The 22,942-nt window shown below is 40.6% G+C and overlaps 1 protein-coding gene across 1 annotated transcript in view; it reads left to right on the top strand.

Annotated features, from left to right (window-relative positions):
• The window catches only part of cadps2 (Ca++-dependent secretion activator 2), a 194,711-nt gene that overhangs the window by 124,789 nt on the left and 46,980 nt on the right, over nucleotides 1-22,942 (top strand). Inside the window, exons 14-17 of the mRNA XM_085357839.1 lie at nucleotides 4,606-4,707; nucleotides 10,715-10,778; nucleotides 11,707-11,830; nucleotides 12,091-12,191. Coding sequence (XP_085213965.1) covers nucleotides 4,606-4,707; nucleotides 10,715-10,778; nucleotides 11,707-11,830; nucleotides 12,091-12,191 — 391 coding nt within the window. The remainder of the gene's footprint in view (nucleotides 1-4,605; nucleotides 4,708-10,714; nucleotides 10,779-11,706; nucleotides 11,831-12,090; nucleotides 12,192-22,942) is intronic.

Below are 22,942 nucleotides of genomic sequence, written 5' to 3'. Positions count from 1 at the left end.
TTATCGTAAGGGGAGCTACCAGTCCTTCTGTGGACGAGCTACTTTCTATTTTAAATTCCCTGAATTTAAAATACTCTCTAGACCCAGTCTAGACCCAGTTGGGGAGCTACCCAGAGCTCTAATCCCACACCTGTTCGCGCGATCTGAACCCTTATTGAAAGGGGAGCTACCAGTCCTTCTGTGGACGAGCTACTTTCTATTTTAAATTCCCTGAATTTAAAATACTCTCTAGACCCAGTCTAGACCCAGTCGGGGAGCTACCCAGAGCTCTAATCCCACACCTGTTCGCGCGATCTGAACCCTTATCGTAAGGGGAGCTACCAGTCCTTCTGTGGACGAGCTACTTTCTATTTTAAATTCCCTGAATTTAAAATACTCTCTAGACCCAGTCTAGACCCAGCTGGGGAGCTACCCAGAGCTCTAAACCCACTTAACAAACAAACAAACAAACAAACAAACAAACAAAACAGTATATAAAATCAAAACAGATAAAATCAGAACAGTAGATAAAATCAGTAGTTAATGTAAGTTTTGAAATTTAAGCTTAACAAACAAACAAAACAGTATATAAAATCAAAACAGATAAAATCAGAAATAGATAAGATCAGTAGTTAAATGTAAGTTTTGAAATTTAAGCTTAAAAGTGTGGATTTGGTGCTTTATTCAAATGCAGCTGAGAACAGGTGAGTCTTCAACCTGGATTTAAATAAACTGAGTGTTTCAGCTGATCTGAGGCTTTCTGGGAGTTTGTTCCAGATATAAGGAGCATAAAAGCTGAATGCAGCTTCTCCGTGTCTGGTTCTGACTCTGGGAACTGATAAAAGACCGGATCCAGATGACCTGAGGGATCTGGAAGGTTCATACTGGGTCAGGTTCATACTGAGAGGTAAAACTTGAGGGGGTAGGGACAAATAAGTAAATACTTCAGCCTACTCCTTTTCAAACAAATAATGGAATGATATTTTGTAATGATTGTGAAGGCACATGTTTGAAATGTTTGAAATAAAAATGAACTGAACTGAACTGAACTGAACACTCAAAGTACTTTATACAACATGTCTCATTCACCCATTCGTACAAGCACTTTTCTCTCCACCTAAGAGCTAGCTAATATTCACACACATTTATTCTAAAGGGAGCATTCGCGAGCAACTCAGGGTTCATAGTCTTACCCGATGATATTTAGGCATGCAGAAATGTATGCCTAAATATCATCGAGCATCGAACCACCAACCTTCCAGTTAGCAGATCTTCGCTACCTCCTGAGCTACATCAGATGGAGAATAGTAGAGCCTGTTTTGCCTTTTTGGCAGTATGAAGACAACATAATATCTAAATAAGAACCTTTAGGAACCTAAAATGTATCTGTGTGCTGAGATTTGTTGCTCAGCTCCTGAGGTTTTGTGTATTATAGTCAAATATGACAAATTATGCACCAAGATAGATGTCTAATATGTTAAAAACAGCAACTCAATATAAAAAAACCACCTGACCTTCAAACTATTCATATAGTCTTGTTACAAAAAGGCAAGAGCTGCAAAACTCTACAGCCATTTTTATTTTCTGTCATCTTTCTCTGGGATGCAGATTGATTGTTTGAGCAAGATGAACAACTCAGATTACAGAACAGCTGGCAATAACTGTGGGGGCTTGGAGCCTCAGGCAGTCCCTCTATCATGCATCTTGCTCCCATCACAGTCTTCACATCTTCATTTGTGCAATGAGACCCTTGGCTTCTTCAGCATGAAAGCAAATTTTTACATGAGTGAACACACACGCCCCCCTCACAATGGCTCTGCTTTCTGTTCCCTCAGGATTAACTGGTGCTTGTTAAATAAGGTTGTGAGCAGTGCGGTGGGGGAGTTGTGATGAATTGAAAGATTTGGGGAACAACAGGGTTTACAAGTTGTGCTAACAAGTGCTGTTGTGCAAAGAAAGCTGCTTCTCATTACTGATTGAATTGAGTTGAGTGGAGCTGAAGAGTGGCACTGATGTTCTCTCACAATACATGACAACGTCCTGTTGTTATCCACCACCACCTCTGCAACTTCCACCTTCCCCGGGCTGTGAATAACACTGAATCGGATTTTAGTTAACTTTGCATGTCTTTGCTTTAAAAGAAAAAAGTTATTTAATTAATTTATGTAATTGTTTTAGTTTAAAAAAAATCTTTTTAAATGTGTTTAATTTGAACCCCTTATAAGTAACTACTGACATCTTTATTAATTTAAAAGTCTGTATTTGTAATGCTAAGTAGTTTTACTTATTTTATATTATATGAAATATTTATGTTTATATTATTCATGTTATATACTGAATTAAATTTTCTTTCCTTTTTTAAATTAAACATATTTTTTTCTACAAGAGAGCAGGTGGCACTATTGAACATCAGAGAATAAAAATATAATTTAGTTTCATTTCTCTTTTGTTTTCTTCCATCATTGTGTTCACTGGTGTCCTTTCCACAACTCTGCTGTAGAAAAACATTTTTCTGAGTAAAGTAAAGTAAATTTATTATTGTCACATTTATGCTTCTCAGGAGGTTAATGCTTGATGATTCAGTATCCGCAGTTCTGTCTTTGAGACTTTGTTGCTTTCTTGTCATGCTATTATTTTCAACTTTGGAGAGTCATGATGTGCCTTGAAGAGCTCAGCAGAGTTGTTGGTACTCAACATGCAGCAGTCATGGGCTAAACCACTGAAAGCTTTTATAAGAACAACTCATTAACAGACAACCTCCGTGCTTCTTCCCTCCGGTGCCCACAAGTGCCGTTTAGAGAGGGTTCTTTTCTCTTTCAGAGGCACAGAGAAAGCCCAGAAAGTCAAGGCTGCTTGCTCTGGGTCCTGATTGCATTTTTCCCTTTTTTTTTTTTTTTAACAAACTGCTATTCAGACCAAGGCAAGAACAGAATGAAGGCTTTAAAAGCATTAATGAAGCATTCACCAAACATTTTTTGTCAACTCTCCTGCTGACAGCCAGATGAATTGTGAGGAGCAGGACAAGTCTGAGCGTTTGATTGGTTAACTTTGAGGTTATCGTAGAAAAATTGGCTGACTGATCAGTTTGTTGTTTGTTTGTGAAACAAGCCAGAGTAAAAAAAGAAGCCAAGGAGAGAAAAAGCACCCTGACTCTTTTCTGTGGTGTTGAATTTTGCTTTTATTTCGGTTCTTGATGTTTCAGGCATTTAGCTGGTGTAGAGTTCTTAGTTATAAAAATCTTTTGCTTTTTAACCTCCTAGGACCTGGTGTCCACATATGTGGACATCACATTTTGGGTTATTTAGAACAAAATACTCAATTTTGGTCTACAAGGGCCTGATATCCACTTACGAGGGCATTATACTGCTACTGTTCTATTATTTAAACAAATATCCTCATATGTGGCTCTTAATTTTCTTAAAAACAAAAATAAGGTAAAAAAAAAAAATCTGGTAATTCTTTGTTTTTACATTCATCGGGCCCCAACCAGCCCAAATATCAAAGAGAAATTAAACATGCATGTCGTGGAAGAGTTCGGGTCTTAGGAGGTTAAGAGAGTCTTGATGAAGAATGAAGACTAAGAATTATGTATAGTATATACAGCCCACAGTTTACACAGTACTGCCACTTTCAATTCTAAGGTTTTGAATTAAGGTCTCAATATATATTATTATTTTATTATTAGTTTATATTGTTATTATTATCATTATTATTATTATTATTATTTGTAAACTACAACCTTGAAACACAACAACACATGAAATATTACACCATGGCATTATTTATTTCATGAAAGTATCATTAGAAAAACACTGAGCCAGTACGACTGTTTGGAAGTGTTGCCAGGAGAAAGCTTTTTTGCCTCTGCTCTGAGATCATTTATACCTGAGGTGACCTGGCACCCATCTCCATCTGGCATCCAGAAGTTGAGGCTGCAGGACAGTAGATGGATAGTTGTCTTTTTTAAATGGAAGACAACTTAGTCATGGTGATACTTATTGTGCTTACTTTATTTATTTTCAGCTTTATTTTTTTATCTTGAACATTTTACTGTCTTAATGTTGGTAAGATTTTGCAAAAGTATTCTTCCTGATCTCCTTTTTTTTTTTTTTTTACCTGTGAAGCACTTTAGCACTTTAGTTTCATGCTGAGTTGAGTTAAGGAGACTTCTTTTAGTATTGTGCGGTTCACTTACTACTAGGGTTAGCAACCAAAAGTACCAATTTATATTTAAGAAAAGATGTTGATTTGCATTAAAATAAACCCTTTCACAATGCTAACCACATTGTAGAAGGGAAACAACAAGCTTAGCTTTCAAGCTTCAAGTTTAGTTTTATAATGTATAGTGTAGTAGTTTACATATTTGCTTAGCAAGTAATAGGTCCTTTAAGATTGTGTCAGGAAGGGCATTAGACATAAGACTCAAATGTCAAATCAAGCATGCAGAGCTACCCCCTGTGGCGAACTCTGAACGTAGCTTTTTACATGAAATCTAGACTCCACGATTCATTATCAGTTGGTCATGCTAAAAACGCCAGCTGCTTCCCACCGTCAAGCAGTAATTTGTCACCATTATGTAAACATGAGTCTGTCTCTTTTTTCCCCTCTCTCTCTCGTTCTCATCAGGCCTGATGGGATAGGCACAGTGACCATGGAGGAAAAAGTGCAGTTTGAGGCAATCAGAAGTCGTCTCATTGCTCTGCTGGAGAACCAGATCACACATTTTAGGTATGTAACACCTTCATATTGAAGACCAATAGAAGTATATTTGTTTCTGAAGACTTATTTTTTCAGCTAAAACTAGAAAGTGTCAAGACTTATGTGGTCATGAAATTTCTGTCATGGAAGTCATGGAATTTAAAATTGTAATCAAAACCTTCTGTGTGGATGAACTGTTCAATGTCATTTACATAGAAAATTCAGATTTCTGTCCTTCTGCCAAAAATCAGTGTTGATCTTTTATTTTAGACTTTGTCGACTTGTTTAAATATTAGTTTCATTATGGAAAGGGGAACCTGTGATATAGAGACAAGATTATGTTTCTCAGCTAGCTTAGGTGCCCATCGGTGTCTCCCAGAAGAGCTAGAGTCACTTAGTCAGACAGATTCTGTTTAAGTGAGTTCTTGATTTAGCTTGTCTAGCAGTATTCAGGGGGGGGTGTGGCCTGTGAAATTGAAGTCAGCTTTCCCAAAATAATGTGGTTCATCATTGTTAACTTACATTAAATCATTAATTAACTATGATTAATTAGCATTTTGTATTTATTCGGGTAATATTTGTCTAATGTTAAAATTAATTTGAAGATCTCAAATATGTAAGTTCGACAAATATACAACATAAAACAGAAAAGAAATCAGTAAGGGTGAAATACTTTTTCACAAGATTTTATATGACTCACCAGACATTGCATACATGATTCACATTTGAGAACAAATTAATTTTTCACATGTAACAATCACATTGAAACACTGATACTCCTTATTCATTAGTATATGAATGCAGGTTTGTCATTATTTTCCCTCATGGTTGTAGGTATGTCAGTGCAAGTCAAAAAGCTGACCCAGCGGCTTTTTGACTTGCACTGATATAAATTCGAAACAGTACCAATAAGAAACTGTAAATGATATACGCTGCACAGTCTCGTTGGAGGGAAGAGTCACGGATCCTGATAATGAACTTGAGACAGAAGGAAAACAGGCAATCTAGTTGTTTGAAACCTGGCTTCAGAAGATGCTGGGCCTGGAAGCTAAACAAAGAACTGTTACGATCGACAGGGCTCAGCCTTGGCCCCCTGATGAAAAACGACAACAATCTACTATCATCAAACTGCACAACGTAAGTGACAAAAGCAGAATGCAATCAGCGGGCAGGGAGAAAGGCGACCTGTCGTTTCAAGGAAGCAAGATTTACATTGCCAAGATTGTTTAACGCAGGTGAGGGGCCAGACGGCAATTTAACGGGGCGCGTGAGCACCCTATAAAGAGAGGAAATACAGTATCCGTATATATTTCAGTGTTCTGAGTGAAACTCAGTTGCAGTTGTTTGTGATAAGGAGATACGAACAGGCTATGCCGATTTTGTTTTTTTTTTCTTTTTCTTTGGAGGTGCACTGCATTACAAAATGAGTAAGCAGTGTTGGACCATACTAACACATTAGTATTTTAAGAATTTTATTATTTTTGTTTTTCTCTTTGTCTCTCCCTTTTTTCTTTATGTTGCTTTTTTTTTTATTCTCAAATAATTCTTGACTTACTGTGGTTTGCATTCATTGACACTGCCAATTGGCCAGGGTGTGGGAGTGTGTGGGGAACTAACATCATGAGTGGGATACCCCTGCTGGCGGTATATGGTTCTCTCTTTATGGTGGAGGGACGGATCTTGGCTTCACTTGCTCAAGAGGTCATAATTCCATTCTGTGTTTATTTGTTTCTGTTCTTGTGGGGTCTTGTGGGGCTGTTCAAAGCTGGAGTTTGTGGTTGTGGGTGGGTTATTAGGGACAGTCTTTTTTACACTGCATGTGTGCTATGCACCAGTTCTTGTGTGTGTGATTACTAATTTCATAATCACATGAAAAATAATACATATGAGTGATATTAAAATTCTATCACTTAATCTGAAGGGCATCAACCATGTCGTCAATATCCTGTCACTCCTTAAGAAAGAAATGGCAAATTTTAAGAAACTCATTTTTCAGATCTGGACCATAGTAAATTGCAAAGGAGCTAGGCTGGCATCATATAACTCAAAAAGCATGGGAATGAGTTTTTTACATTGCTGCCCTCCTTAACACTTGACAAAACAATAACTATTAAGGAGGGCCTGTATGTACTTTTATGTTTCCCTCCAAGAAAATGTGTGAATCTCTTTACAACTTGTATGTCGCCCTCCATAACTTTAGAATAGACTTTTTTTCTCTCCTCAGAAATGTCTGACTGATGATATTCTTTTGTTTTTGTCCTCCTCTTGATTATCAGTTGTGGCTACTCTAACACTCTTTAGTGAATTAGGCTCTATAACTCGTTAAAAGGTCAACTTTAGTCAATCTCAGGCCACACTACTGGAAATGTGGGGGACAATGAACAATATTCCCTTCAGTCGGTCAGTATCTGGATTTACATATTTAGGAATTAAAATATCACCAAACATGTGGACCTGTGGAAGCTCAATTTTCTTCCAGTTTATTGCATGCAGTTAAAATAGACCTTGAATGATGGCATGAATTACCACTTTGTTTCGTATTTTATACTCTCTGCAGATGCATCCTCTGTACTTGCCGAAGAAGAAAATTCAGGATACAGAAAAGGCCGTCTCTAATTTTATACGGGATGGCAAAAAACCTAAACAGAGGCTTAGACTTTTACAATTACATACAGACACGGATGCCTAAAATTCTGTTGTACAACTGGGTTTGCCATGCCTGCTGTTTTTGGTCTTAGCTACATGCGTATTTTAAAAGGAATCATGTATTAATTCGTGGAGTTGTTCTCCACACTCCCCATGGAGTCTGGTCACTTGTGATGTCCGTAATAGAAGTCCAGTGGTAAAGCTCAATCCTATTTTATATGACAGCATTAATGGTGGGACAGGGGGATTCATGTACTTGGAGACCTGTTTGAAGATGAGCCAACAGTTGTAGGCAAAACTTCCAAAGGAACGCTTCTTTGGATATTTGTCTTGGAGCACCTTCTGTATTCTACTCCCTTCTCTTTCTCCTCATAAGTGGGTAAAGGATTTAGGCACAGAATATGTAAGGGATGACAGGCAGGTAGCTATAGTCCTGATCAAATCTACCTTCATATGCAACAGACTGAGAGAAACTCAGTGTTAGATTCTTCATTCTGTTGTTTTGCACAAGATAAACTGCTCTCGCTCTCCTCTGCACATTAAGTGCTGTTCATATTGTCACTGCTTCTGGGAGTATAAATTGATTTCTAGGTTCAGGTCATCTATTTCAGAGGAACTTGTTGAAATAATAATGCCTGTAATTGTTAAGTTGATGGCTGTTGCTAACTGGTTAACTTAAAAAGACATACATAAATTGGACTACACAGTAAGATTGTTTATTATTACTATTGTAATCATTTATATTCTTATTACAATGTGTGGTTTTCTTAATCTATGATTGTGGATTTGCCAACTATGTAGATGGACTGTCGTGGGAGGGTGGGGGTGTTAAAACTTAATAAAAAAAGCATTTAAAAATAAATTGACAAAAACAAAAAACAAAATGCCGAAAATTTGTAAAACAAAAATAAAAACATTATCTTCATTCTCATAAATGAAAGCAGTCAGGGTATTTTTAGCACCATCGGCAACATGCAACAGGTGCAAGACATGTATTGATGGCAGCTGATGAGACCTCCCTGAATCTGCGTGCTGCCATTCAGCAATGCCGCTGCTGTTTGAGCACATTGTGAGGATGGTGTGAAAGCGACAGCCCCAAGACCTTGAGCAACACTCATCTGAATGGACCTGTGCCATTAACTGTACTGAAACCCATCTCTTTAAACCCTTCATGTCTGAGAGGGCCCTCCATCTGGCTCCAGAGAACACAGGAGGGGCCGGGAAGAGGGGGTCGATCAGCAGGAGTCATTACTAACTCACCTAAACAAGAGGCTAATGCTGATAAACAATGGCCAAGACAAGGCAGGGATTATGCAAATGTCACCCAGAAAAGAGATGGATTTCCACAGTTTGGTTTGGATTAAGTCAGAGTTGTTAATGTCTTTTAACTTCCTTTCACTATAAAATTTGCCCCCGTACCTACATTGAATCACTGATAATCAGTCCTACTCCTCCAGTTTCACATTTTTCAGGCAGACCACCGTTTATTTTATTTGAAAAATATCAGCTTTTTGTTAACAAACTGAAAATTAGTCTGACAGTCTGTAATTTTAGTGTAAGTTCTCAGTAGGCTTCAGTGTGGCTGTCTGAGTGAAACCTGAAAATCCCTGCAGTCTCTTACTTATATTGTCTGGTCCAGTACATAGTAATGCATAGTTACTATTTGTTGTTATTGTTTTTTTTTATTAAGTGCATGTGGGATTCATAGTTTTTGGAAAGCAAAACAGATTGCTTAGACAATATTTGGATGATGAAATGAAATAAAATCAGACATGAAAAAGAGCTTTTCATGTCTGAGACTGGAAACGATCTCTCACCTTTATTAGCACTGTCATATCTACTGTCTCAACCAGAAAAACAAAGGAAATTTTAACTTACATCATGCATCTGTAGTGCTTCAACATTGGAAGAGGTTGGAGTGGATGAATGGGTCAGAAAGATGATAACATGATGCTTGTACCCTCATGTTTTACATCACTTCAGTAAAATTTCTCTTTGTGAAGGTTAATCAGAGAAACGCTGTTGAAACTCCCTTAGTAGATGTCATAACAGTAAATGTGCTGTACTAGTGCCATCAACAATTAAATATCTTTCACATCATCAATTTCTTTCCCTTGTGTCATTTAAATTTATATAAGGGTCGTTCTGTCTCAGCCCTGTCAGCCAAGTTTTAGAACATTCTGTTCATCCCTCCCCCATTTGTGTAAAAGCTCTGTGGTCGGGGCGCCGGTTTGGCTCAGTGGGTGAGCAGGCAGCCATATGCCGCATGGCCAGAAAGTAGCGGCCTGGGTTCAAGTCTGACCCGCAGCCCTTTGCAGCGTGTCTTCCCCTCTCCTTCCTCCACTTTCCTGTCTGTCTTTATTGTCTCTATTCATTAAAGTCAAATTCCAAAAAACTATTTAAAATAAAATAGACATTTATGGTCCAAAGAGGATTCAGTGAAATTTTAGCTTCAAATATCAAATACTTTTCAAGTCTCTTGAAAAATGGTCCATCCCAGATTGAAATCTGTGGATATGTTTGAACATGAATACCTCAAAAGCTATTACACTATTAAAAATAAAAGCACAACATTTTCATTGGTTTTTTAAAAATATGTTAAAAAATATTAAATATATAAAGATACAATTTCACAGTTATCATTACATATGCTTAGAAACTTTGAAGATTTACCATAAATAGTCTTGGTTTTTTTTATAAAATTTTTACTATAGCACTTAAAAATCCTCGTTTTCCCATACTGACTAAAATAGAATTGACTGACTAAAATTCTGCCGATTTTCTCTTTAATCAGATATCTCATATTCACTCATTTAAACATTATCACCACTTATGTCTCCTTTCTGTCAGAAGCTTGCTTGCCGATGCAGATAAAATACGTATTTATCAAAGACATTTCAGGCCTTTTGAGCATTTTGGTCTTTAGTGGAGATTGATTTTTCTTTTAAATGAACATCATGAACTTGTGACATAAAGTATGAATTGAATCTTTAAACAAAGTCCGATGTGATATTAGTTTAGTTTAGTGAGTTTCATAATTTCTTCTCTGTTAGCAGAGCAAAACATCTGCCTGTATTTCTTTTTGGTCTAATAAATGGCTGACCTGTGTGACTGCATGCCTTTGTTTATTAAGTACTGTTCACTTGTCAATTAACAACGAGAAACCTGCATGAACTGCCTCATCTGTACTCCGATGGAGCTGTAGGTGAGAAACGCTTCCTTCATCAGTGTAATTAGACAAGAGCAGGCAGCCATCTGTTGCCAACTGACCGTTTTCTGCCACTGAACGCATTTTCCTATTCTTCTTCTTCTCTTTTTTTTTTCTTTTTTTTTTCTATGAAGTTGTCCTTGAGATTGTTTCTAAGTGGCTGCCTACGTTTTGCATCTGCAGGTATTGCTTTCCCTTTGGACGACCAGATGGGGCCCTAAAGGCCACGCTCTCCCTTCAGGAACGGGTAATTGGCCTCTGATTAAATCATATTTTAACATACAGCACAGTGGTGTGAAAAAGTGTTTGCCCCGATTTTTTTGTATGTGTCATAATCCAGGTTTGTATTTCTTTTCTACTTAATAATAAACACCCCCCATTTTGTGTTTATTTGTGTTGTCTTTGTCTAATATTTACATTTTTTTAATCATCTGAAACATTTACTGTAACCGTGACAAACATACAAAAAAAGTTAGGAGATCAGGAAGGGCTTAAATATTTTTTGCACCACTGTACAAATGTCCTGCACAGTTTTTTCATGAAACATGTAACATACATGTATAGAAAAGGAAAGCGTGTTGCCTTTGTTTATCAGCTGTCTTAGAATCAGTTTAATCACGTATCTGTGCAATTTGGTTTCAAGTGATTATCAATGTCTTCAGACAAAGTACAGACCAGTTTTCAAGGGAATAAGACTTGAAGAAGACTTATGCTGCTAGAAAGGCAAGAAAGCTAACCCCAGTCTTACTTGAACAAATCTTTGTTCAAGTAAGTCAATTAATTAAGTGAATCTAATTCACTTAATGTACAGAATTCACCTGCTTGCTGCATACATGCTACTACTGCACATTCACCTAATGTATATATTATATATAATGTAAATGGATGGATACATGGAAATTTAAATAAAGCTCAACATGACAGCACCCAGAAAGTATTCTGACTTTTATCCTGACTAAAATCAAGTTTTATCCAACTTATTTTCACGTCATATTTTTACTCTGGTGCTCAACACCCCACTTTATGTGGCTCTATGTCCAAGGAGGCTATCCTACTGTTTGACCACCGGTTTTATTCTGATTGGCTGCATCTGACACACAGAAGGTTTGACAAGCCATACAGTGGGGCTTCTCTTGAGCTCTAAGAAGACCTAAACGAGATATGTGTTTTTTCAGGTTTTGATGAAAGACATCACTACCCCTGTTCCTCCAGAGGATATGAAGAAACTGGTGCAGAGGTGTCTGGAACAAGCAGCTCAAATCAACTATAGTCAGTTGATTGAATATGCTAAAATCAAGGGTGAGAGTTTATAGCTTGATTTTTACCAAAAGATGTCACTTCAGGGTGGTGCTTGAAGGGAGAACAGAGGATCACAGTAAACGATAGATGATCATGAATAACGTAATGATAGATTTGTTAGTGATCAGTAGGGTTTGACCCAGAACTCAACATACTGTACACACAACAGAGGCTTCTCTGAAATGTTCTGTAGTCATGTTTGAGTGTAAAACTAATCTGCAATGGCTTCTGCTTCTTTGCTATGGAATTTTCCCACATAGTGGAACATCAGGTACCTCCAGAGAAAAGACTGGAGGACATGATGAGGCTGGGAGAGCTCTGCATCGAAGTCTTGCAACAGAATGAAGAACATCACTCTGAGGTATTTTATTCCTTTTTTTCTGTCTTTAATACATTAGGACTTCAGATGCAATTTAAAAGACTGCTAGACTTTTGACTTTTATTTCAAAGAAGGTCCTTTTTTTCCCACCTCAGAATGTGTTGAGTGACAAAAATATGCAAATTTAAAAGAAAAAAGATAAGCTCCAGGTGTCTTTTGACATCCTTCGCAGGACCCGCCTGGAATTCCAGAAATCTGTTAGGTTGTCTAAGGCAGGTTTCCTGTCGGCTGTCATTACAGATAACAGTCACAATCCACATTTTTTATTTAAAACCTTTAACTCATTGATTAATCCCTGTCCTGTAATGCCTAGACTGGCTTCCTTAGCTCTTTGTGAAGGATTTTTAAATCATTTTACAGGCAGAATCTTATCTCTAAGAGTCTCGCACCCCACTGTGATGAGTCAGGCCCCAGCTTTACGATGCTCCACTAACCTCAATCAGTTTGATCCACTTTCACTGCCCACTCTCAGGGGTATAATTGATCACCTGAAAAATGCAAACGCTGTTCATGACATTCTTCCATCTCGCATTATTAAAGAAGGGTTTAACATTATCGGGCCCTATATTTTATCACTAATGAACCTGTCATTGTTATTGGGCTATGTTCCGGCTGCCTTTAAACACGCTGTAGTGCAAACTATACTCAAAAGGAGCTTCCTCGATCAGAATGATCTCGCTAACTTTAGTCCTATTTCCAAACTCCCATTTCTGTCTAAAGTCCTAGAGAAGATTGTTCACTCCCAACTCCAAACTTATTTGGATGCAAATAATATTGGGGAATAATTTCAGTCAGGGTTTAAGCCACGCCATAGCATGGAAACTGCATTACTGAAAGTCTTTAATGACCTTCTCTCAATTGCTGACTCAGGGCACCCTGTGGTCTTAGTTTTGCTTGATTTGTCCTCTGCTTTTGATTTGGTGGATCATAATGTCCTTTTAATGAGGCTTAAGCATCTGGTGGGCATCACGGGCAGTGCCCTTAGCTAGTTTAAATCCTATCTACTCCTCCTCCACTGCCCCTGTCACCTCTGGTGTCCCCCAGGGGTCTGCGCTGGGTCCTTTGCTGTTCTCTTTATACTTGTTACCCTTGGGCCGAATCTTTGATAAATATAATATTTCCTTTCATTTTTACGCAGATAACATTCAAATCTATTTTGAACTAGCTGAGGATGTCACGTCATCGTTGCAACACTTCTTTGATTGTATGAGTGAAGTTAAAAACTGGCTACTGAGCAATTCCCTCATTTTAAATGATAAGAAGACAGAAATTGTAATCTTTGATACTCCCATCCCTCGGGCTGAACTAACTGGTGTATTTGGGCCCTTTGCCAACTCCCTTTCTGACACTGTGAGGAACTTGGGTGTTGTCTTGGACAGTTCCTTCAAGCTGGACAAACATGTGTCCTCTGTAGTTAAATCTGGCTTCTATCAATTACGTCTAATCTCTTTTTTTTTTTCTTTTTTTTTGTGTCCCGTTTGGATCTTTAGCCATCAGAATTGTTGTCTTAAGGCCAAGAAAGATGCCAAGCGGATTTATTTTACCAAGTGGATCATCATGGCCTTGCCATATTGGTCCATTTGATTGACCTTTATTATAATTATGAATTTATTTTATTTTCAGTTGCTACAAATGGGACAGACATGACTGGGGGATAGGACAGGGAGAAAGAATGAAAGAAAGAGAGGGAGAGAAAGAAAACCAAAGGGGAGAAGAGACGGTGAGAAGGGGGAAAGAAAGAAAAACAAAAACAAACAAAAAAACCAAAACACCTGGGTCACCTGTATGGAGAAAAAAAAAAGAAGAGAAAGCAAACAACAAAGAGCAACATAATAGAAAAAACAGCACCATCACAATAAACTAGCTAGCAGTAGATATCAGTAGATACTAAATAATAAACGATATTGTGCAGCACGCAAGATAGACAGCGCACAATGTGCTTTGAGGCAGCAGCCAAGAAAGCTGTAGTCCGCGTCTGTGAATACCCGTGTGTACACCTGTGTGGATCAGCATGCTTGCATTCCAAAGGTTTCTTCATGTAACGATCTGCTAGGGAGTGTGGGGGGGCCACAGCCCCGTCCTCCAGGGTATGAAGCAGGTATGGAGGAGATCAAAACTCCAGACATCCAGAGGCCCCCAGAACACAAGAGACCAAGGAAGACCAACAGAGGGGCAGCCGCGCCACTGTCCCAGTAAGAGCTGAGGAGAGTCCCAGATGAGGGCCCACTCAGCAGCCGCGGAGCAGAAGCCAGGGGGAGTTGCAGTGACGCGCCCGGCAGCCAGCTGTGCCTGAGTGACCGAGCCCCAGGCCGAGAGGCCGGGGGCACCCCACCTCCGAAGTGGCCTGAGCGAGCCCCAGGCTCCAGGCCCCGATAAGCGGCCGCCAAGGAGTGAGCCGGTGTGTACCCGGACGCCCACCCCAGACACAAAGAACCACCAACGCACCGACACCTGAGGGAGTCCGCCACTGGCAGGGGAAGTGGTGGTGGGTGGAGATAGGCCTCCAAACCTTGGAGGGCCTGAGATGTCCCCAGAGAGGTGGCATCTGATACCCAACCTGACATATAGACACAGACATACAGGCACACACAGACACAAACATCCATTCCCACCCTCATGGTCTCATATGCACTTACTCAACACTCAACCAACGTGGAGACAGACATAAAGAGACGCTGTACACACGATCACACTCCCCAAGCATACTCTACGAACCGGGTCTAGGTACCCTTGCCCCTGGAGGGGGGAACTGCACCCAGACCCAGGTGGTGTTACCCTTTTCCCTGCGGTGGGGAGAGGCAGACCGCCCCGACTCCGCAGCAGCAGGAAGGCCCCACACTCCAGACCGCAGTCGGACAGCCAACTCCTCCTAGCCCCCCGCTCCAGCAGGCCGCAGAGAATGGGGGTGAGAGAAGACTCCAAACCTCCCTCCACCCGCTCATTGTAGTGTTGATGCATGTGTGTTCTAAGGTGCATTTAAAACCCAGGAGGGCATGGAGCTACCTGCCAGAGAGCAGCAGGTAAGCGCATAGTCCCTCCTGCTAGCCCTCAATGTCTACGTGTATTTAAAATTGAGAGGTGGGCAACGACACCGGGGGTGGGGTGTACACCCTGATGGTAATTTGGACTCCGTGATTGTGCCCACCCCCAAGATCCTATATGTATGTGTAATGAGAGTGTGAGTAATGTGAATGTCTAAGTTGTGGGATAAAATTGAGGCAGAGGCAGCCAGAAGGGGACAGAGGGGGGGGGGGGTAGCCTCCTCTGCACCCTGGTGACATACCCCTACTCCAAGGCCCTGCATGTGTGGGTGGTTGTGGTGGAGCGGGAAGAGGGAGGCAGCTGGAGATGGGGAGGGAAGGAAGGGAGGGGCAGGTGACCCCTCTCCCTGGGGCCAGCTCCCCCGCTGACCCCAGTAGGCACCCCCATACTCCGCGACCCGCCAGGGAAAGGGGGGCCCAGGCCCATCCAGACCGGGGCCCAGCGCAGCAGCGCCCCACAGAGCCCGGGACAGTCCACCCAACCCCACCACAGAGAAAACTGCACCCACCCCACCATCCACTCATCTTCCAGACTACATGAGACAATAGACGCCCAGGCTGAGATCTTCCTCCACCTCTCCTGTATCTCCCCCTCCTGCAGAGAGAGTTCCTGAGGAGAGGAAAGCTCCTGCAAGGTGTGACAATCTCCCCCACCAGTTGAAGGGCCCCCCAGGTGGCTCGACGCACCGGCGGCACCCTGCGCCAGGGATGGGCCCCCATGCACTCACCCGCCCACAACCTCGGCAACACACAAACCAGGACCCAAGGCCCCGAGGCCCGGCCAGGGCCCCAGCCCAGAGACGGAGCACCCCCAGAACCTCACGCCCATCCCGGACCCACCCAGGGGCAGACAGGCTACCAGGTCAGTAACCCACGTCCGTCAGCACAGACCCTCCCCTAGCCCCGCTGCACGCAGCCACGAGGAAACAGTCACCCGAGAGCCAAAAGAGCCCCCAACCGGACATGACCGCTACCCCGGGTTGAGCCCCCCAAGGAAGATGCCTCCGGGGAACCCCCCGACGCCCTAAGCCTGTCCCTACCCCCACACCAATCACAACAGTGAAGGCGGGACCAAACTATGACCCCCCACCCCCACTAGGTGATGGAGCTGATCAAAGGAGCCCAGAGCAATTGATCTGATGTGGTGGCAGAGGCTGTATCAAGACTAATGTAATCTAATAGATAATTTCTATATTGGTTAGAATTAAGATTATTTTTATTTCTCCAGTTCATGAGGACTGTTTTCTTGGCTATGCATAGGGCAGTGAAAACCATATGGGCGATATTCTTTTCTGAAGTGACATTATCTAAGCTGCCCAACAAACACACTAAGGGGGAAGTTGGAATGTTACATTTCAGACACTTCGATAAGTCTTCACATATCTCGCGCCAAAACATCTGCACTGGTGGACAGAACCAAAGAGCGTGGATATAATTGTCTGGTGTATTGCCTTGACAGTGTGAGCAGTTGTTGGAAGATGTAAAGCCCATCTTGAACATCCGATGACCTGTATAGTGCACTCTATGTAGTATTTTGTATTGTATTACGTGTAATCTCTAAGGCCAAGCCCTACATACCACGTAAGGACCTGGAGAAACGTATCCATGCCTTTGTTACATCAATATTAGATTACTGTAATTCCCTTTATACTGGTCTCCATTCTGCCCTTATTCACAAACTGCAGCTTGTTCAAAACGCTGCTGCGCGTCTCTTAACCGGAACTGGTAGGTTTGAGTCTATTACTCCAGTTCTCTCCGACCTGCACTGGCTCCCCATTAAACATCGCATTGATTTTAAAATCTTATTGCTCACTTTTAAAATCATAAGTAACACCGCGCCCAGCTATCTTAAGGATCTCCTCAGCTTCTATACCCCTAGGAGAGCGCTTAGATCAGCAGGCCAAATGCTCCTGGTGCGACCTAGATCCCGCCTTAAGACCAGAGGTGACCGTGCATTCACCGCTGTCGCACCCTACCTCTCGAATAATCTTCCTCAAGCTATCCGCGCGTCTGATTCAATTCAATCTTTTAAATCTCGATTAAAAACGTATTTATTTAGCCTTGCCTTCAGCCTTCAGCCTTTCGGCTCGTGCCTACTATGCCTGGTATCATTGGTTAGTTATGTCTCCCACCTGTTAGTATATTCTATTTGTACTTATATTATTTTATTTATTTTATTATTGCTCTTATTTGGTTTCTGTGAAGCACTTTGGCATACACCTTGTTTTTAAATGTGCTATATAAATAAAATTGTATTGTAAATTTCTTAATTCAATTCAATTTTTTTATACAGCTCCAAATTGAAACAACAGTCACCTAAGGGGCTCTACATTGTAAGGTAGACCCTACAATAATACATACAGAGAAAAACCCAGCATCATATGACCCCCTATGAGCAAGCACTTTGGCAACAGTGTGAAGGAAGGTTTTACCTGGATGAAGCCTTCAGCAGAACCAGGCGGTCATCTGCTTTGACTGGTTTGGGTGAGAGAGGGAAGACAGGATCTAAGACATGCTGTCGAAGAGAGTCAGAGATTAATAACAAGTACGATTCAATGCAGAAAAGTATATAAACACGCAGTGAGTGAGAAAGGTGACTGAAGAAGAAACACTCAGTGCATCACGGGAATCCCCCAGCAGTCTACATCTATTGCAGCATAACTGAGGGAGGATTCAGGGTCACCTGACCCAGCCCTAACTATATGCTTTAGCAAAAAAGGAACGTTTTAAGCTTAAGGAATTTAGAAATGGATAATTCCAAAAATCTAAACTAAAGTCTGAATCATTGAGTAAATAAATAAAATAATTGGCATAAGAAGAAATGGTTGACCTAAAAACTATCAATTGGTGCCACTCTAGGGCCTTGGATGTCACACCGATGCTGATATCAACGGAAAAAAACTGCAACCAGAATTATCCATTATATAGTGAAGAAGCATTATGAAACTAGTAAGTTCTTCAAATCTTAAAAGCCGACTGCATCTGACGTAGTGTATGTTAAAGTATTCAAAACTGTGTGTTCTCAGTGTTGTGAGAATACGTCTCGCTAACAAGTCTTTTCAAACTGCAGAAGCGTAACTCTGAAACTCTTTTCGAACTATGAGGGGTTTTTTCGTCATCTGAGTGGTAGTGGCAAAGATGCCACATGTCACTTGATCATTTCATATGTCTCTTGATCACTTTCACAGCACTTCCTTTTTCTTTTCTTTTCTTTGCCTTGTTTGGCAGCTCATGTTAAAATGGCAGATGACATGGCAAATGGCTGCGTTGCATTAACGTCTGCAGTAGAGGCACGATGAAAACAACGCCCACACCCCATATGCACATAGAATTTTATGCCACAGTGTAAAACTGATCAATCCTAGGTGTTGAGATGTGGTGTTTTTAATCAGCCCTAAGTGGCAGCATGGCACTCAGGCATCTGTTTCTGCACTATTATTAACAAGCCATGCTCTGCCGCTGCCATGGCGACTGGTGGATGCTTCAGATGTGATGTTAACTACAAATTAGAGGCCTTTTTTTTTTCAGACCATCGCAAGCTGTCACAGCTTAAATTTAGAAATTAATAATTGTTTACTCAGTTGCTGTGTCTTTGGATGGCATGCTTACTGCCTTGCTAGTTTGTGTTGTTGCTGTTTCTATACAGAGATGTCAGAGTGACAACCTAGTGTTTAAATCAGTTCTTACTAATGCTGTTTTTTCTCTCTGGAGTCTTTTTGTTTAAAGATTGACTCTTCAATATGTTTGGGGGGATTATCTAAGGAAACTAAAGCAGTGAATGAAGCATTTCATCACGTAAAAGTCCATTTTGAATATGATGGATATAAAAACAGTCTTGTTTTTAAACAACACTTTGACTTGTTTTTTTTATATAACAGAAAACTGTTTTAGCATGATTGTTTATTTGGCTCCTTTCTTTTTCTCCCTTTACTTTATTCTGTCATGGGAAGGGAAGAGAGGCAAGTTTGCTGTTTGCAGTTATCCTCCCCTCCACTGTACATCATTACACCAGCCTGTAAAGTTTTCATAGTATGGCCTGTGGTTACAAAATACTTACTGGCTTTACTGGTTACACATCTTTTTTTTTCTGGTAAAACTGAGTTTTTTCTTATAAAATTGAGTGTGTAAATGATAAAATAAGAAGTAATTACTGTCTGTGGTGAGGCCGTAGGTTTTGGGGCAGAGGTCACAGTAATGCTTTGGTTACTTTAACAATGTAAGACATACAGTGGGGCAAAAAAGTATTTAGTCAGCCACTGATTGTGCAAGTTCCCCCACTTAAAATGATGACAGAGGTCAGTAATTTGCACCAGAGGTACACTTCAACTGTGAGAGACAGAATGTGAAAAAAAAATCCATGAATTCACATGGTAGGATTTGTAAAGAATTTATTCGTAAATCAGGGTGGAAAATAAGTATTTGGTCACCTCAAACAAGGAAAATCCCTGGCTCTCACAGACCTGTAACGTCCTCTGTAAGAAGCTTTTCTGTCCCCCACTCGTTACCTGTATGAATGGCACCTGTTTGAACTCATCATCTGTATAAAAGACACCTGTCCACAGCCTCAAACAGTCAGACTCCAAACTCCGCCGTGGCCAAGACCAAAGAGCTTTCGAAGGACACCAGGAAAAGTATTGTAGACCTGCACCAGACTGGGAAGAGTGAATCTACAATAGGCAAGCAGCTTGGTGTGAAAAAATCAACTGTGGGAGCAATCATCAGAAAATGGAAGACATACAAGACCACTGATAATCTCCCTCGATCTGGGGCTCCACGCAAGATCTCATCCCGTGGGATCAAAATGATCATGAGAACGGTGAGCAAAGATCCCAGAACCACACGGGGGGACCTGGTGAATGACCTGCAGAGAGCTGGGACCAAAGTAACAAAGGTCACCATCAGTAACACACTACAACGGCAGGGAATCAAATCCCGCAGTGCCAGACGTGTTCCGCTGCTGAAGCCAGTGCATGTCCAGGCCCGTCTGAAGTTTGCCAGAGAGCACATGGATGATACAGCAGAGGATTGGGAGAATGTCATGTGGTCAGATGAAACCAAAGTAGAACTTTTTGGTATAAACTCAACTCGTCGTGTTTGGAGGAAGAAGAATACTGAGTTGCATCCCAAGAACACCATACCTACTGTGAAGCATGGGGGTGGAAACATCATGCTATGGGGCTGTTTTTCTGCCAAGGGGACAGGACGACTGATCCGTGTTAAGGACAGAATGAATGGGGCCATGTATCGTGAGATTTTGAGCCAAAACCTCCTTCCATCAGTGAGAACTTTGAAGATGAAACGAGGCTGGGTCTTCCAACATGACAATGATCCAAAACACACCGCCCGGGCAACAAAGGAGTGGCTCCGTAAGAAGCATTTGAAAGTCCTGGAGTGGCCTAGCCAGTCTCCAGACCTCAACCCCATAGAAAATCTGTGGCGGGAGTTGAAAGTCCGTGTTGCTCGGCGACAGCCCCAAAACATCACTGCTCTCGAGAAGATCTGCATGGAGGAATGGGCCAAAATACCAGCTACTGTGTGTGCAAACCTGGTAAAGACCTATAGTAAACGTTTGACCTCTGTTATTGCCAACAAAGGTTATGTTACAAAGTATTGAGTTGTATTTTTGTTATTGACCAAATACTTATTTTCCACCCTGATTTACGAATAAATTCTTTACAAATCCTACCATGTGGATTCATGGATTTTTTTTTCACATTCTGTCTCTCACAGTTGAAGTGTACCTCTGGTGCAAATTACTGACCTCTGTCATCATTTTAGGTGGGGGAACTTGCACAATCGGTGGCTGACTAAATACTTTTTTGCCCCACTGTAGGTTTTCATTTACAGCCAAGTAGGTTAGATAACTTTTTCCCCTTAATAAATAATATAATTTTTTAAAAGCTGCATTTTTATTTGCTTGGGTTATCTTTGTCTAATATTAAAATATGTTTGAACATCTGAAATATGACAAATGCAAAAAAGAAATCAGGAAGCGGGCAAATACTTTTTGTTTACAGTTCACTTTTCTCTGCCATGTAGTTAACTTTTGTATCTTTTACAGAGCAAAATATTAGTAGATGATAATGTGATGAGCAACTTAAAGCTCCAACTATGAATGCGTGTAAATGTCAGACACTTAAGCTTAGAAAAAAGTGCTTGTGTGAATGGGTGAATGAGGCATGTTGTATAAAGTGCTTTGAGTGCTCCGGTAGTGTAGAAAAGCGCTATATAAGAACCAGTGCATTTAACCTTTTCAGGGCTCATATAAGATCGTATCTCTAAGTTACTGGTTTATTTTACTCTTTGGTTATAAAATCTGTCTGCCTCACACTCATAGAATGAATCATCTCTTTATCAGTTTAGCAGTATAAACCCAAAATAACAACACAAATGTGTTGCCTAAAAGTAGAAAGAAAAGTTTCCTAGTTTTCCCCAGTTTTGGGTGGAAGAACTACCGTGTGCAAAACCCTGACCTAAATCTTGTATCTTTGGGACAAATGCAACCTAGTCTGCCAAACAGACCTTATCACTTACTATAACAATTTCTCCTGTGGTGCCAAAAAATACCCTTAGTATCATTCTGATCACATTTACCTGCATGCATTTGTTTGGCTAGAAAACCACTCAAACAGTTGAGCATCTGGAATAGATCCTGTATCTAGCAAAAACAGGAAGTGGAGTTATTTTATTAGAAACTATGTTTAATCCACTTACCATGTGTTTAACCCTCCCATATGGAAAAGAAATAGAAAAAACTAATAAAAGACTTGCATCAGATGTGGCCTACTTCATGTAGTGAATCATATAAGGCTTATATGATTTACTCATGAAAGTGGCCACTTTCATATATTGTTTTAGTAATTATCCAAAACATACAAGTTTCATTTATATGATTTTTCAAGGGATCTTATATCTGTCTTCACTTTTGTATGCTTTTCATACAAGCTTCACACAAGACCGATACAAACCTTATAAGATTTATATGTATCTTTTCCATATGGGCTGTCATGCATGAATTATGACAACCTCAATCAGCATTGTTTTCTTAAGTATTTTTATTCATCTTTAGGCATAAAAAAAATTACAATGAGACATGTCATACATCTATAGTAACATTGAAGGACCAGTGGGTGGCAGGGTATGGAGTGACACATCACTGTCCAGTGTAGTGGTTTATGTGCAAGTATACCATCAACACTGACACAAATACAAGAATACAGCCTTTGAATAGCTGTCCACTGTAGTAACCACTATGTGTGAAAGGGCTAATGTCTCTTAAAATGTTTGATGACTAAAACTGAATTAGGAAAGTAAAGTTGGCCTGTTAAAAGTAGATGTGAGCCAAGGTCACTACTGTGACTGCTGGTTCTTTGTAAAGCGATTAAGTGTTTTAACAAAAAACCCACAGGTGCTGTTGTGAAAACTTTAACGACTCACTAACACAGGTTTCTTCAGCTAACTGAAGAGAATCAAGGCTGTGTAGTAGTCCAGTGAACAAAGGTTGTTTCGCTAAGTCGACCTCTGCTGTTGATAGCTACATGAAGTTGGAGAGAAAAGTGCATCCAGCCTCAAATCATATGCTGATGCGCTGAGGTCAGTTTTTCTGTTCAACAGAGGAAGATGAGGCAGATATGTAAGATGCCAGAAAAAAATGACATGGTAATGCCGTATGTCTGTGAAGGTTCTCAGTCA

The sequence above is a fragment of the Diplotaxodon limnothrissa genome, linkage group LG7 (genome assembly GCF_057381915.1).
Source record: "Diplotaxodon limnothrissa isolate DT_005_m linkage group LG7, D_limnothrissa_male_GT1.1, whole genome shotgun sequence".
Classification (NCBI taxonomy): Eukaryota; Metazoa; Chordata; class Actinopteri; order Cichliformes; family Cichlidae; genus Diplotaxodon; species Diplotaxodon limnothrissa.
This window is presented reverse-complemented; position numbering and strand designations above follow the sequence as displayed.